The sequence below is a fragment of the Diceros bicornis genome, chromosome 1, assembly GCF_020826845.1.
Source record: "Diceros bicornis minor isolate mBicDic1 chromosome 1, mDicBic1.mat.cur, whole genome shotgun sequence".
Taxonomy (NCBI): Eukaryota; Metazoa; Chordata; class Mammalia; order Perissodactyla; family Rhinocerotidae; genus Diceros; species Diceros bicornis.
This window is the reverse complement of record NC_080740.1, coordinates 21176050-21192846: the sequence shown is the minus strand read 5'-3', so window position 1 is coordinate 21192846 and position 16797 is coordinate 21176050. Positions and strand designations below refer to the sequence as shown.

Sequence of the window (16797 nt, the reverse complement as noted above, 5' to 3'; positions counted from 1 at the left end):
AAAATGTACAATAATCCATTTCTTGTGTGTCATGAAGATGCATTAGCAACAGTGTCTCAACTTGTATCTGGCTTCAATGTGAAAATTTAATTCAATTCCTCTCCTTCCCCTCTCCCCAGATATATTGCATAATGAAATAATTCTATATTTCAAGAGAGAAATTTAAAATATTTTCTTCTTTCTGTGTACTTTGGGGAGAGATTTAGATGATCTCTTTTTTTATTCTTGTTACCAAATTGAAGGTAAAAACTACCTTTAAAAGATGAGATTTTAAAACTTCTCTGAAAGTAACCTGTTTGAGGGACCTAGGGAGTGGCCACTGGCTGCTCCCCGCCCTCCACCCCCGAGCACTTTGTATGTCTCTCTCTTATGCAAGTCTAGCCACTCATGACCACAGACCTCCCGGACCTCAAGCTTCTGAGGTACAGCCCATATCTTATTCACTGAGGCCTTTCATATAGTCACTTTTCAATACATTTTTATTAAAGGCATAAAGGAGCAAACCAGTAATTTGGAATTCCCCTTTGCTAGAACTCCCAGTTAGTAAAATGCAGAAACATGCAGATTGCAAACTCCTCTTCAGCTCATCCTGGGGTCATACTAATGGAATGAATAAAATTAAACCTCTGGTAGTTAAGTAGAGAGCAGGGCCCTAAAAGAAGGGCCAGTTAAGTTTGGGTCATGATTCCCGGGCAGATAATTCATTATTTTGATTTGGCGGTGGGAGTTTGGGGGTAGAGGTGGTGTGGGCCAGATTTCCAGGCAGCAAATTTAACTTGTATGCCAGGAACAAAATGAGACTATGATATCTTCCCAAGACACCTCCAAGGATCTCTACAATAAGGACTAAAATTTGATAGAATTTATGAATTTTTCTGAGATTTAGAGAACAGAAAATTAGTTGGGGCTTTCTCTAATAAAGGAACCTTCTGATTCCTGGTAATTCCCTCGGAATTGTGACTCGAGGCAGATGGCTGCTCCACAGCACCTATCTCCTGTCCTTCCCTTTGACAAATTAGATGAGCCTTTCAAATTAATCCTCTTTGATGTTAGCTCAGCTTGACACCGCTGCCGTTAGCCTCCTTAAGAAGAAAAGCAGTCATTATGCTGGACTCTGTTAATTCATCTCTCTTTCTCACTTCTAAAGGTCGAGTCTCCAGTCTGACATCTGTCCAGGCTCATTACCTGCAGTTCAATGAGGGGCATTTGATTTAGGCTCCTAATTTCATGATACAACCACAGGTCAAGTTTGCTGATCTCCAAGGACTTTCCAAGTCTAACAATTCTATGATTCTGTCATCTTAGAGAGTAAAAAATCTCACAGCAATGGCAAGCTTGTGTAAGTGTGAATGAAGAAAGTCATTTCCCACCTTCCAGTGGTATGCTGACATTCTATGGGATACTTAGGAAGGTCAGATTAAATACAAAAGGATGTCACTAATGACAAGGGTGATCCTGGCCATCAGCTCAAAGTGGAAAACTGAGGGATAGGCTAGGAAAGGACTGATGTTCTTAATCAAAGGTATCTGCTCACCTGATTGATATTCAGTCTGCATTTTCTCTAATTCACTCCAGATGTGCTTTTCCAGTTGGTTCATCTTTTTGGACAGTTTATTTTCTATATGCTTTACTTTGTTTAGTTCTGCTTCCTGTTTCTGTGTGTTAATGAAATTCTCTAATTTGCTTGAAAGTTGCAGTAATTTTTCTTCCATTTTATTTTCAGACTTTTCCTAGAAAAGATATCATGTGATAAAACTGCAGAAAAGAAAACCTATATGGATTTGTGTTTCAGCTTAGAGAATGTTTTTAACAAATTCACTTTTTCATATTCAACATGAAAAGTCAAACCAGGTTCCCTTGTATCTAAAACTGTGTTCACAAGTGTAAGAGTTCATCCCTTTGTTTGGCCTCGTTTGTTTGTAGTTTCTGGAATTCTACATGTTATGAGAGAAAAGGAAAAGAAGGGCTGCGGTGTTGCTGAAATGCCCTGAGGATTTGGAGTTTCAGTCCAGTGTTTAAAGAAGTGTAGCCAAGGAAGGCGTTTTAGATCCTGCCTGACTGCAGCTCCTTGAACATACTCCGAAGTGTTTGATGTCCTTATTCCCTGGCGCTTCCTATCTCCATGTGGACTGACTTCATCTGGAACAGTGATTCTCCACCTCTGCTGTCTGTTAGAATCACCTGGACCATCACACCATCCCCCAAATTCTGATTTAATTGGTCTATTCTGCTCAGAAATTGTAGTTTAGAAGCGCTCCAGGTGATTCTAATGTGCAGCAGGGTGGGGACGGCAGAGGATCCTGAGGCTAGTTAGCTTCTATGCTCCTCCTCTCTCCCCTACAGGGAATTTAGGAGAAGGAACGAGAGAGACTGAGTTGTTTCTCCTCTCTTTAGCCCTACCTGCCTCAGGAATGATGGATTCCAGTCTCTCTCTTCCTTGTGGTGGGAGGCTTCTGCCTGCAGGTGACGCTGTGGTCACCTAATGCTGCCTAGAACTGGTGGAGGAGTCTGCCTGAATCTGGGAGAAGCCCAGGCCCACTGGGCTGCAGATCTGACTGCACATACTTCAATAGCCTTATCAGTGACAAAGCTGTAATGTTTATCTCCATCTCTTGGATTCCTGTCTCTATCAGTTGTTTACAAACTCGGGTTGGGGGGGGTGTTGTCAGCGGTGCTACCTACTGGGCTGCCTAAAGCCCCTCTACTGACATTCTAGAAACATCTTATTTGAATCACTTGTAAGGCTGGCCACCACTGATGACACTGACGGCCCTGTGCTACTTTCCCGCTGGGGCTCAGCAGCATGGCCCACTGTGCTGGCTAGTGTGGGCGAAGGGGGAGCCCTGAGATCCATTTCCTGTATATCCTGGTAGCCTCACCCCAAAGCTGGGGTTTTCTCTGCAAGGTCTGATCTGGAAAAGGAGTTTTCCAAACCTTTGATCTACCAACGGATCTCCAGAGAGGTAAATGACTTGTCTAAGGCAGAAGTTTTCCAGCTTTATTGTGTCTAAGCATCAGGCAGGGAGTTTGCCTAGGAGCACAGATTCCCAGCGGAGGCCCTGGAAGGTCTGATGCCTCAGCTCCAGGTTGGGACCAGGAGTCTGTATTTGTTAAAACTCGCTAAGTTATTCTGGTACAGGTAGAGCACACTTTGAGAAATGTGGGTCCACAGAGTTGGGGAGTAGCAAACAGGACCAGAAGACAGGCATCTGGATTCCTATTCTGGTGCTAAAAAAAGTAAGTTACCGACAGTGAAGGTTACTGTGAATGTTGAAGTGTGTCTTTCTAGACCTTTACTCATTGCTAACATTCAGACAATGACCATGCAGCTGTTAACATCGTGAATAACAGAACTCCTTACCAGTTTCTCCCGCAGGAGCTTCAGGCACTGATTGATATGGCTGAGGAGGTCTTTTTCATATTTGATGAACTGGTTTTCTGTCCATTTTTTATTGTTCTCAACTTCCTCACACAGATTATTTGAAAGTGAATTAAATCTAAGGGAAAAAATAGTTTGTTCTATTTTAACACGTAAATTTAAACATAAAACCAAAATTTAGTATTGAAAAGTCTGCTGTTTTTTCAGAGGATGAGGCTCAATGTGTCTATCAAGTACTTACGGGTTGATGTGGGAAGTAGGGGTGAGGGAGCACACTCTGAGTCCCTGCCCTGAGCTTGTGTTCAGCCCAGCTGCTGACAACACCTCTCCACATACCCTAAAATACATATACACAGTGACAGGGGCACAGCCACACAGAAATGCATGTGTCATCCATGCCGACTTCCTCTCAGGGCCCGGCGTGCATTGTGTGTGTGGGGAAGAAATAGTTTGATAAGATAAGTCACTTGGGGTGGGAGTATTATTCTATAGCAGGGGTTGGCAAACTCTCCCGTAAAGCGCCAGATAGTAAATATTTTAGGCTTTGTGGGCCATACAGTCTCTGTTGTAACCATTCAGCTCTGTAAGAGCTCAGTGCTGCCATTGCAGCGGGAAAGCAGCCACAGATGACACAAATAAACATGGCTGATTTATAAACAAACAATAAACAGATGAGCATGGTTGTGGTCTAATCTAACTTTATAGCCACTGAAATTTCATATAATATTCACATGTCACGAAATATAATTTTTTATTTAAAAAATTTATTAGAAAGTGTGAACACCATTCTTAGCTGTAGGCAGATTTGGCTAAGGGGGGTAGTTTGAGGAACCCCTGCTCTACAAGGGCCACTATGAGGCACAGGAGTTACTCCTGTGGGGCAAAAACAGCAATAATAGGCCAAGGAGCCGGAAAGGACTGCTGGCATCAAGACAATGCACCCCAGGAGTGTTAAATAACAGAGAATGGAGGATTCTTAAAAATGGAAGTAGATGTTTTTACAGAGATTAAAAGAGTTGAAATCATATGTCATTAACTTGAAAAGTCACTGTGGAGTGGCTGAGGGTTTGAGCAGAAAGGAGGATCCACATCTGGAGTGACTGAGACATACGGGCCTGAGAAGAGGTGGGATGAGGATTGGGGACCGGCGAGGGGTTTCTGTATATGTTTTCTGCATATGACTTGCTCATGGTAAGATGTCAATTTCAAATTCTCTTTTAGAATAGGCAAAATATTAGATCGGCAGGAACAATACATGTTGTTTTTTATTGAGAATATTCAGACAACCTTACACCATGTGGGTGGCTTGAAACAATAGTTGCTTTAGTGTTTTCAGGAAAAATTATATGCAGATAATTTAGTTTGTGGGATATTTATCATCGGAAATTGCTTAAGACATGCTGGATATATACTGCATGTATATGCCTCTCTAGCTTTCCTGAAAAAGTATTTGGACTAATAAGTGGAAAAGACAAGTTATGTGAAGCCATTTTCATTTTTATTTAGACCAAGGAGTATTTAGTGATGTATGGAGATATTTTTTGTGGTCACAACTGGGAGGTGCTGCTGACATATAGTGGATGGAGGCCAGGGATGCTGCTAAACATACCTCAATGCACAGGACAGCTCCACAACAAAGAATTATCCAGCCAAAATGCCAATAGCGCTGAGGTTAAGAAACCCAAATTTAGATGATGAAATCAAGGAACGGGAAAAGTTAATTTTCCAATAGTTATATTAGTTGTAGTATAATAGGTAAATTCTGGTCTTCATCTCTCTGAATTATCACATTTCTTTGGATAGAGAGAGATTTTTCACACAGAAAGCATACCTTGATTCAGGTGAGTACCTCAACAGTGAAGAAGATGAAGTTGGTCACTCTTCCTGTTCTCAGTCTAATCATGATTTCCAAACACCTGTGCTACCGGCTAACAGCTGTTGGATCTCAGACAAATAAGTTTCCAACGGATACATGGACAACCTCATTTTAGCCAACTGTTTCTTATGTCTGGAACGCTCTTCCTTAGAGGATACAATGGCTCCTGCCCTCATTTCATTCGGATTTATATTCAAGCACTAGTTTTTTTTACTGTGCTAAGGAAAAAAAAAAAAAAAAGATCCCCCTCCCCACCTGACCCCCTCTATTCCCTTACTCTACTTGCTTTTTCTCCAAAATGCTCATCACCATGTAATATAGACTAGTTGGTGTGCTGTCTCCTTCACTAGAACCTAAGCTCTATGAAAGCAAGGATTTTGCTTTGTTCATGGCTGTAAACAATGCATGGAATATAGAAGGTGCCCACTAAATAGTTGTTGAGTAAATGAATAAATGATTCATTCTTTCTCATTCAACACTTTAATTAGGACTGTTACAAATAACAAATCATAGACTTGTCAAGTTCTTTAGAGACTTATCTTCAATTTTCATCTTCCCTTCCCTGTCTCTGGTGGAAATAGTAATTAACAGTAATGGTTAAAGGGGACAGTAAATTCCCAGATAATCAATTGTAACTTTACAATTGAGAATCCAGCCCTTCATGCTCACCTTTATTGTGCAAATAAATGAGAGCATTTACTCTCATCACTGATACAATATTAACATCCTTCTGAAAACCAAAGACCGTTAAATGTGCCCAAGTAATATCATTGGAAGGGCATGTCAGTAATTGAAATTCTGAAATTAAAATAAAGCCATAAAGAATGAATTATTTCTTATGATCCTTTTATTACAAGGTTTTGCCTGCAATTGGAGACTCACTTTCCTGGTAATAATCAGAAGTCAGACTCTGTTGGTAGTTTGTTAAAATATGAAAGCATTTTTTAAAAAGTATTCTCCTTGAAATATAAAAAGGATAAACTGAAATAAAGGTTTCTATGTCTTTTTCTTTCCTTAGACATTTTCCTAACATAATGGACATGATTTTCCATGTAAGAATTACTTTTCTGTTAATTATAGAACTTACAGTTAAAATCTCAACAGGATGAACTTATCTTGGATGACATTCACATTTTAGTTCCAAAATCATCTATTCCAATGGTTATGGGAGTATTTCTATCAGATGTAGATAGATATAGGTAGGTAGGGAGGGAGGGAGGGAGATAGCTAGCTAGCTAGCTTTTTCTTAAAACAGAAAAAGTCAGACTTTTAAATTATGGCCAAGACCTCACTAGGATAATGTGAGACATTGGTTTTTTAAAATTTTTATACTGGTGGAATCAGGTTAAAACACACACCAAGGGCAATTATAAGGGAGAAAGTTACAAAAGGATAAAAGAAAATTTAACAGGGATCTATAGACTCAGCAGAGCCCAGGCAGAGAGCTGTAGCGAGAGTGAACAGTGAGGGCAGAGTGTAGGGCTTGGCACAAACATCCTAGTGACCACCCCTGTTATGGTTGACATACATGGATGAGGACATAGTTCCATCCTGGGCCATTTTTTACTAGTTCACTTATGTCTCAAACCCAATATCTTGCATTCAACAATCCATTGAATGAACTTTTCTAGAAGACATGGAAAGTTCGAATTCTTGGAGACTGTCACTATTAACAGGCTCTCGAGAATTCAGATAGTGGCTTTAACCAAGTCAATTTTTGGAGAGTAAATCTAAGATTTTAAGTTTCATGCCAGAAGCAAAAAATTAATTCCAAGAGACAGTTTTTGTACTAAGTTTGCACCTATATATCTTAAAATAATTTCTTCTTAATGTTCTGTGGTTTCTAATTAGTGACACTAATTAAAAAGCAATTCCAATTCCCCTCTGATAGGAAGACTTTTGTTTATTGGTCATTCAAATTGTACTTGAGGTTAAATCCCAGTATCTTCATAGCCTCACACCTTCATAGTTTCAAGCAGATATGATCTTTCTCTACCCCAAATTTCTGTAGCACAACTAGTTTACTAATAGGTGGAATTGTGAGATGCAGGCATTATGTATTGGCAAAAATAACCTGAGAATTGGAGTAGTCACTTACTAGCTGTGTGACTTTGGACAAATTATTTAATCTCCATGATTATAAATTTCCTCGTCTTTAAAATGGGGATAATACCCACCCTGCAGAGCTGAGTGCACTTGAACGTCTTCATCACTTAGTGATTGGTGGGCATTTATAAACGACAATTACTATTCTTATTATTTCTGTGTACTTATATACTTCATTTAACATTGTTTTAACTTTTACTCTGTGTTTAGTTTTTCACTTATTTCTTTTCTCTCCAACTGTATGTAGCTATGATTATGTCTTTGGATATTGCAAAGCACAACTTACATATTACTGGTGCTCAAAAAATCCATTCATTCATTCATTGGCTTCTATTTGTGTCTGAATGTGCTGGGTGCTGAGAATACAAAGATGAATGAGATATGTCCTTGCCATGGATAGTTTGTAACTTTCTACTGAAGTAGCATTTTCAAAGTTGTATGGCAAGATTTGAGTGTATACATTTGCTTCATTGACCAAATACTTCTTTTCTTATAAATCACTATCAACTAAACATTGTTGGCAGCAAGAGCTATTTAGGGAGTGACTGGTAGATGCTGCCCTTGCCAAACCCTTGCTGAAAGATAGCTGTGCTTTATAATGGCCCAGACTCTTGCTCTATAAGCACTAAGTTGTTGGCTTAGGACATTGCTTAGCTGAACATCTGACTAAGAACCCTCTGGAAAGAGGAGGCTCAATGCAGCGGTTCAGATGACAGAGCCTGTGTGTCTCCTTTGTCAGAACTAGTGATCAGTGCCAAAGTCCCAGGAATTCACTAGAAAACCCCCAGACAATATTGTAGCTTTTAAGTTCAATATAAAATAAGTTTAGTGGAACATTAAACTTGAATTTGTTAAAGTTTCTAAATGGGAAAAGTGTTCAACTAAACTTACCGTTTAATGTTATTAAAATGCTTTTAATACCTTTGTTCAGAGACAGTTGTTTCTTAAAAAAAAGAAGAGCAAAATTCTATATCTTATCCACTTTGTTTTGAGAAGTGCTCTGATTGAAAAAAAAAAAAGAGGCCCTACCTGACTGACTTTCTCTTTGAGGAAAATACATTTGCGATACATATCTCACTTAAAGAGTTAATATCCCAAATGTGAAGGAATCCTGCAAACTGATAAGAAAATGATGAAAATCACAATACAAAATTTGACAAATGATAAGAATGGGCAATTCACAGAAAAGGAAATTCAAATGGTGAAGGGAATGCAAATGAAAACAAAGATGCTATTTTTTTCATCCTTTAATTGGCAAATATTAAAAAGAAACAACATCCAGTGTTGATAAGAATGTAGATACAGGTCTTCTCATACATTACTGGTGAGAGTGTAAATTACTAAAACATTTTTAGAAAGAAATTTATAAAAATTAATAAATAAACTCTTTGATCTAGAATCTTGCCTGTAGAAATAAAAGCACCTATATTTAAGAATATTTAAGGATATACACACAATAATTTTTCCGTTGGTTTGTGGTAGCTGTAAACTGGACAGAATCTGTTCATCAATAAGATAAGTGGTTGAATTAATTATGACATATCTGTAAATTAAAATATTATGCACCTATGAAAAATAATGTTATAATATTCACTGATCTAGAGAGATATCTAAGATGTACCAGAGAAAAGCAAATTATTGAGTAGTGTGTATAGGATTAATTTAAAAAACCCATGTTCTCTCTATACATATAAAGTATTTTATATATATACATACATACAAATATACATGCAGTGTCCTTTTTCTGTTATATATTTATATTAACAGGGGGGAATGTGTGGAGGGATACATCCCTGGTGTTAGCACTAGTTATATTAGGAAGCTGAGATGGTGACCTCTTTTTCATCTTTGTTTTATTTTGTTTGTTACAATGAATGCATATTACTTTTTAATTAAAAAAAATCAATGAAGAATATTTAATTAAAAAAGAGTCAATTGTGTAATTAAATCAATTGTTAGAGCTCATAAGTATTTGCCTGGGGAAAAATATGGCTTATAAATTCAATGTTACCTGCTGTAATACTAATGAAATTTTAAGACTTCATTATTTCAAGTGAGAAAAAGATTCGAGTTTATACTATTACAAAAGTGTCCAGATGCAGATTTAATTATTTAGATGATTTGTCTACAAGCCAATTTCCCAGAGGACTGAAGGTGGAAAAAGTACGCATCATCATCAATAAAGCAGTTGGCCCTAGATCGCAAATATTTCCTTTTCCCGTCTTTTCTGTTTGTTGATATACTTTATCCCTTTAAACCAATCTTCCATGTTAGATTATGAGTCCCATTTCTCCCCCAATAAAATCAATTCTTAGGTGGTACTTCTAGAAACAGTTTACTTTTCAGCTTCTCCTTTGGACACTTTTCTTTATCTTAATTCTAAGCTAAAGTGATTAGATCAAGCACCACACAGATAATTAATGAGCATCCTTATTGTGCTAGGATTTAAGAACCTACATACACTGTTTTAAAGTATGAAGAAAGTGGGTATTTTCTGTTTACTCAAGATATTAACTTCTCTGAGTTTTATGGATGACTACTGTTTTTCAGCAATTTCTAAGACACACATAGTTCCCAATTTAACATCTCTGAATTCAGGAGGTGTCTTAAAATGATAGTGTGCTATGGCTTAATTGTTATCGTCATGTCTTAGAGGTACAAAAATATAATGGTACATCTTATAGTCAAAGGCACTTAGATTAAATGAAATATGGTAGAGATGGGGAAAAAATGGATAAAGCAGAGTATATTTGGAATACTGGATTTGACCAAGCATTAAACCCAAGTGATGTGGGAAAGAGGAAAAAGAACAAGGGTAGAAGGGGCAGTAGGTAATACCATCCAAGATTTTTCCTTTGCCTGCACCACGACCCTAGGAAATGGTGGTCATTTAAACAAGAAAGGAAGATTTGAGGATAAGGAGGCCAGTAATTTGAATGTTTGTGCAGTCTTGTCTCCTTTACTGCTTTCTCCATTGCCTAATGGACAACTCAGTGTAAGACGGGATAGAGACCAGTCTTAAAAAAGGAATGATGTAAAGGAGCAAGTAGAGGATCTTAGAAGAAATCTTAAAAGAAGAACTTGTAAATCAAGTTGTTTAAAAAATTGTTTGATAATCTTGTGGAATTGATGTAAATTCAATAGGGAGTTACATTGAGGCATTTTAATATACAATTGATGAAAAGTTAGAATGACTCTATAGGAAAAGTCAGGATGAGTATCAATTCAGTTGAGATATTATGCAAAGAGAATGACAAAATTAATATCATATTTCTTTTATTATGAATATTGTATAAGTTACTTTAGTGTAGAATATTCTCTCCATTAGTTTGTTGCTTTATTTCTTGGCCAGGTTCAAATTCCTGGGATAGGTTTTTATTTAATGCCAATGCTTTCATTAGGCAAAAACCTTTAGAATGCATTTAACAGAATTCAAAATCTTCCATTCACTTACTTGAACTCCAAAAGGTTCATTTCATGGTGATAATCCCCCTGGACCATCTTTAAATTTGAAGTTTGCTCAGAACTGGAAGTCTCTATCTTTCCTAAGAGCTGCATTACCTAATGAAAGTATAAAAACGAGCTTTTTTTGTTTGTGAACACCACCACCAGCACTTACATTAATTATACTTTATTCCTAAAGGGACCAGGAAACACACTTGAGCCCAAAGCACATTTGCATTTGAAAACGATTTTTTTTCAAAGGAATGATTCAACAGTTATAGAACTATCTTCAGAGAAAGAATAATAGGGAAGTGTTCTGTTCTGCTATGATATTCTTTTTCATAATAGACTACCTAATGACATAACAAAAACATACTATTGATATTAGTTTATCAATTTGTCAATTTGATTATTTCTTTACTTTCTGTCTCCCCAGTTACAATGTAGGCCACTATATCCTCTATCACCTCGATATCCTCAGTGCACATTCGGTGACCAATGGTAAATGCTCATATACTTACTGAATAAATGTTTAAATGCACAATTAGGCTCTGAGGAAAACACACACGAGTGGCCTAAGGTTAGGTCTCAGGAATTTCCAGGTAGGATTCTGACATGAGTACAAATGAATTCCAAGTGAAATGACTTGGGGCATTTAAGATAGGAAGAAGTTCTAGAAGTTCTTCCAGTTCTAGAAGTTAGAATAAGAGTTCCTTCCACATTGCCAGAAGCATTGAAGAACTTCCTTTAGGTAAAAGGACTGGATTGGAAAATAGACACAGAATTGCAGCACATAAAAAGGCCTAAACCAATCACTGCCAAGGGGAGTGAAACTACACGATTGGCTTTGGACAAACAGAACTCAATTCCTGAAACAGATGGTTATACGGAGGAGAGTGGGCACTTAAAGTCTGAGTCCTCTTAGAAAAGATGAAGGTGAATAATGGAAGGGTCTGAAGAGATCAATGTTGAGTGGGCATCCAATACCACATGAATGATTATTTATAGGCAATAAACTTAAAACAGGCTATGTTTAAGAGGTACACTTAAAGGTGGAATTGTTAACAACAAAATAATGGGCAAATGTACACCTGGAAAAGCAAAGGAAAAGAAAACAAGTAAAGCAATATTGCTAGATAAAATGTTACTCAAGGCAAATATGTTAAATGGGACAAAGACGGTCATTTTTTTAGATAAAGACTAGCATTCACAGTGAAAAATACTAGAGTTTTGAACCTTTATTTACCTTACATATTGAAGTAAAAAGCAACAACTATAAAATTACAAGGATAAACTAACAGAGATGATATATTAGTGATTTTAAATGACTTCTCTTGACTCTTTACTGGTCAAATAAGTAAAATAAAAATAAGGATATAGGAAGATATGAAAAATATAGTTTATTTAATAGATTTAACACACCAAATAATCTAACTTGAAAACAGCACTCATTTTTCCCAGTCCTCACTGAGCATTTGCAACAACTAATCACACATGTGACTACAAAGAAACTCTCAAATTATTCCAAAAAGCAGGAAAAGCATACCATAATTCTAACTACACTGCACTAAAACTAGAAATTAATAAGAAAAGTATAAAGAAACAAAAATCTAACCATTTAGGTAAAAAAAACCCCACTCTTTTAATTCTATTGTTTAATTCCAGCATTTCACAAGAAAATGTTCCTCTCAGATCTCCTACTACGAGGAGCATAATTGGCCAAGGGCCTTCATTGCTGAGCTTAAAACCCATCACCATGTGTCAAGGCCATCCTTCCCAGGGGCTGGCTGCTCCTAGCCGATGTCTGAGTAGCAGTCCTTTGATGAGTGATTTTGGCTCAAGGAAGTTGATGAAACTTTCTTAGAATGGGAGTCTAACACCTTCCTTCCCAGTCTTTTTCACAGGAATCAGACCTGTATTGCAGTTTGATGGCTCTCTCCATCTCCTCCAGTTTCCTCCCCATTTTCCTCCACAGTTTTTTCCCTCAATAAATCTCTTGCACATCTAGTTCCTTTATGGCATTTGCTTCTCAAAGGACTAACACAAGTGTCAAAGAATAAATCAACTCTACAATTACAATTTACTTAGGAAAGGATAATGAGAATGTTACATATCAAAAGGACATAGCCATATCTATAATCAGAGGTAAAGTTGTGGCATTAAATGTTTCCATAATTATACAAGACAGAATGAAGCTATGTAAACTAACCATTCATTTCACAAAGTTAAAAAGAGAATGAAGGGCTGGCCCTGTGGCGTAGCAGTTAAGCGTGCACACTCCGCAGCTGGCAGCCCGGGTTCGGATCCCTGGCGCACACCGACGCACCGCTTGTCAGGCCATGCTGTGGCGGCGTCCCATATAAAGTAGAGGAAGATGGGCACAGATGTTAGCCCAGGGTCAGTCTTCCTCAGCAAAAAAAAAGAGGAGGATTGGCATGGATGTTAGCTCAGAGCTGATCTTCCTCACAAAAAAAAAAAAAGAGAGAGAGAGAATGAAGATCCTAACCAAAGGAAAGCAGGATGAAGAAACTGACAAATTGTGGTAGGCAGAACGGCTCCACAAAGGTGTCTGTGCCCTAAACCTGGAACCTATGAAAATGTTATGTTAGATACCCAAAGGGATTTGCAGCTGTATTAAGGCTACAGACCTTGAAATAGGGAGATTATCCTGTCTTATCCAAGTGGTCCCAATCTAATCACATGAGCCCCTAAAAGCAGAGAACTTTCTGCAGCTGAAGTCTGAGAGAGGCAGCAGAAGATGAAGTCAGAGAGATATGAAGCATGATAGATATAGACTTGACCTACCGTTGCTGGAGATAGTCAATGGAAAACATGAGAAGGCAGGCAGGCAGCTGTAGGAAGATCAGTCCCCAACTGACAGCCAGCAAGGACCTCAGTCCTACTACCACAAGAAACTGAATTTGGCCAAAAAACTTGAATGAGCCCAGAAGAGGATTCATCCCCAGAGCCTCCCTGAAGGAACACAGCCCTGCTGATACCTTGATTTCTGCTTTATGAGACTCTAAGCAGAGAATCCAGTCTAGCCCACCCAGACTTTTGACCCACAGAAACTATGAGATAATACATTTGAGCTGTTATAAACCACTGATGTGGTAATTTGTTATGGCAACAATAGAAAGCTAATATATAAATGTTAAAAAAATTAATAAGAAACAGGAAAAAATTATAGGATTGACATGTAAATCCAAGGGCTATTTCTTTGAAAAAGTAATAGATGAAGTTTGTCTTACTCTAAACATAAAAAAAAGAGAGAAAACATAAATATTAAAATTAGGAATAAGAAAAGAGAGTGTTATAAATATCTATGATCCAAATAACATAGCAAAAACATCCACAAAGCTGAAATTATAGACAAAATGGAAGCCCAATACTTATAGGAGGCTTTAATTCACCTCTCTCAATTCAAGACAGAAGAAGTAGATCAAAAAATAAGAATACATAAGGGCTGGCCCCGTGGCTTAGTGGTTAAGTGCACATGCTCTGCTACTGGCAGCCCGGGTTCGGATCCCAGGCGCGCACCGACGCACTGCTTCTCCGGCCACTCTGAGGCCGTGTCCCACATACAGCAACTAGAAGGATGTGCGACTATGACATACAACTGTCTACTGGGTCTTTGGGGAAGAAAAAAGGAGGAGGATTGGCAATAGATGTTAGCTCAGAGCCGGTCTTCCTCAGCAAAAAGAGGAGGATTAGCATGCATGTTAGCTCAGGGCTGATCTTCCTCACAAAAAAATAAAAGTTAAAAAAAAAACGAATATGTGAGGAATAAATGGATGTAGGTTTATTTAAAAAAAAAAAATACATAAGACCCAACCAGTAAACTATTTTTTATAGATCAACTGAACTTTGCACCCTAAAAATACAGAATGCACATTCTCTTTGAACATGTACACAATTTTACTCTCCAGCCACCAAAACACCCCCTCAAAATATTCCAAAACAAAAACTGTTATACACAACAAATTTTAATTACAATGAGATAAAAATAAAAATGAATACCAGGATAACAAAACAAAAAGTCCTTAACTCGGGGTAAAAACCCAACAACAACGCCTCTTCACTGTTCAATCAAAAGAAAAATACAATATGCAGTTGCAGAACTTCTAGGAAACAATAATATCACTACATATCCAACCCTAGGGGATATAGGGATAAAGAGATAAATGAATGGTCAGGGAAAATTCACAGTCGTAAATACTTATATCAGTAAAAAGAGAAAGAATACATATATGTATATTTCAAAAAGTTAGAAAATGATCAGCAAAACAAACCGCAGGAAAGGAAAGAAATAAAGACAAAGGCTTAAGTTTGTGACTTGGAAAATAGAATGGAAGCAGAATTAAAAAACACATGAAAAGACAGGATCATTGGAGAACAACCAGTATAATTGTTAAGGCACAACTAACCTAACTAATCAAGGAGAAAAAGAAAAGCAGAAATAAACAAAAGGATAAAATGGCAAGGGGAAAAAAAATAAAAGTGGAGGAAATTAAAATAATCCTAAAAGTATTTTGTACAATTATATGCAAATAAATTTCATAATCTGGATGCAACAGATTTCTTTTTTCAAGAAAAAGTAATTTACTAAAGCTGCCTCTTGAAAAGATGGAATGTTTAGTCAGACCAATTTCCATAGAAAAAATTGAGCAAACATATAAAAGGATGCCCTTTCTCACCAAATCATTAGGCCCAGATAGTTTCAGAGGCAAAACTCCCAAATCCTTAAAGAATAGATAACTGTAATGTTGTTTAAACTGTTTCAGAGAATGGAAAAAGAAGAGAAACTTCCAAATGATTTTTATGAAGTTAGTACAATATTGATTCCAAAATCTGAGAAAGATTGCACACAAAAAGATTAATCTTGTTTATAAGCATTGATGCAAAATTCTTAAATAAAATATCAGCAAACAGTATCCAGCAGCACAATAAAAAAATACATCATAATCAAGTGCAATTTATTTTTTCAAAAAGCAAGGATGGTTTAATAACAGGAAATGTATTAATACAAATAATTATCCTAGTGTAGCTTGGGAGAAATATTGCAAAGGTATTTGATAAAATTCATAATCATTCTTGATTACGAAAAAGAAACCTCAATAAAATAGGAATAGTTGTGTATTAAACATGTTTATTGAAAAAACTTACTTCCTCTCCATCATAAGGGAAACACTGAGGGCGTTTCTGTTCAAATCAGGAACAACAGCAGGATGCCCACTATCCCCACACTACTATTTAGTATTGTACTGGAGTTATTTAAAGCAATTAGAAAAGGAAGAGAAATTATGTGTATGAAAATGGAAAATAATGAGGTAAAGTTATTACTACTTAAAAATCATGTGATTGTGTGCCGAGAAAAACCAAAAAATTCCCAAGTGAAAAATTACTATAATCAAGAGGAGAATTCACTGTTGGTGGAGTATAAAATTAACATACTTCATCTTGTAGCCTTCACAACATACAAGTAGCCAGAAGAGATAATGAAACCCTATTATAACAAACTAAAAAGAAAAAAGATAAAATCTCAAAGTACATTTAAGATGATGCCTACATGAGGAAAATTTGAAACCACTCCTGAATGATATAAAAGCAAACTTGAACAAATAGGAGGCACGCTATATTCCTGGATAACCACTCACGTTATAACTATGTCAATTCCAAAGTTAACATATAAGCTTAACATGATTTCAATAAAAATTAAAACAGAATTTATCTGTTGATTTATTTGCTAGCACTAGACAGGCTGATTTTAAAATCATATGCAAAAACAAACAACTATCACAAAGAAAAGGAAAAAAAGAAAGCAATGGAAGGGACTAGCTGTACCAGATATTAAAAATACTGTAGGGCCTCAATGATTAAAATAATAATTAGACATATTTTATATTAGGTAGAATTCCAAATGGATCAAGATTTTAAGTGTAAAAATAAAGCCAAGGGGAGCCGGATGGGACCGGAGTAAACTATGTGCCCC

General features: G+C 36.9%; 1 protein-coding gene across 1 annotated transcript in view; it reads right to left on the bottom strand.

Annotated features, from left to right (window-relative positions):
* The window catches only part of FAM81B (family with sequence similarity 81 member B), a 57056-nt gene that overhangs the window by 451 nt on the left and 39808 nt on the right, over window positions 1-16797 (bottom strand). Inside the window, exons 6-8 of the mRNA XM_058533465.1 lie at window positions 10816-10922; window positions 3362-3497; window positions 1535-1730 (exon numbers count right to left, since the gene is read on the bottom strand). Of these exons, the coding sequence (XP_058389448.1) occupies window positions 1535-1730; window positions 3362-3497; window positions 10816-10922 (439 nt within the window). The remainder of the gene's footprint in view (window positions 1-1534; window positions 1731-3361; window positions 3498-10815; window positions 10923-16797) is intronic.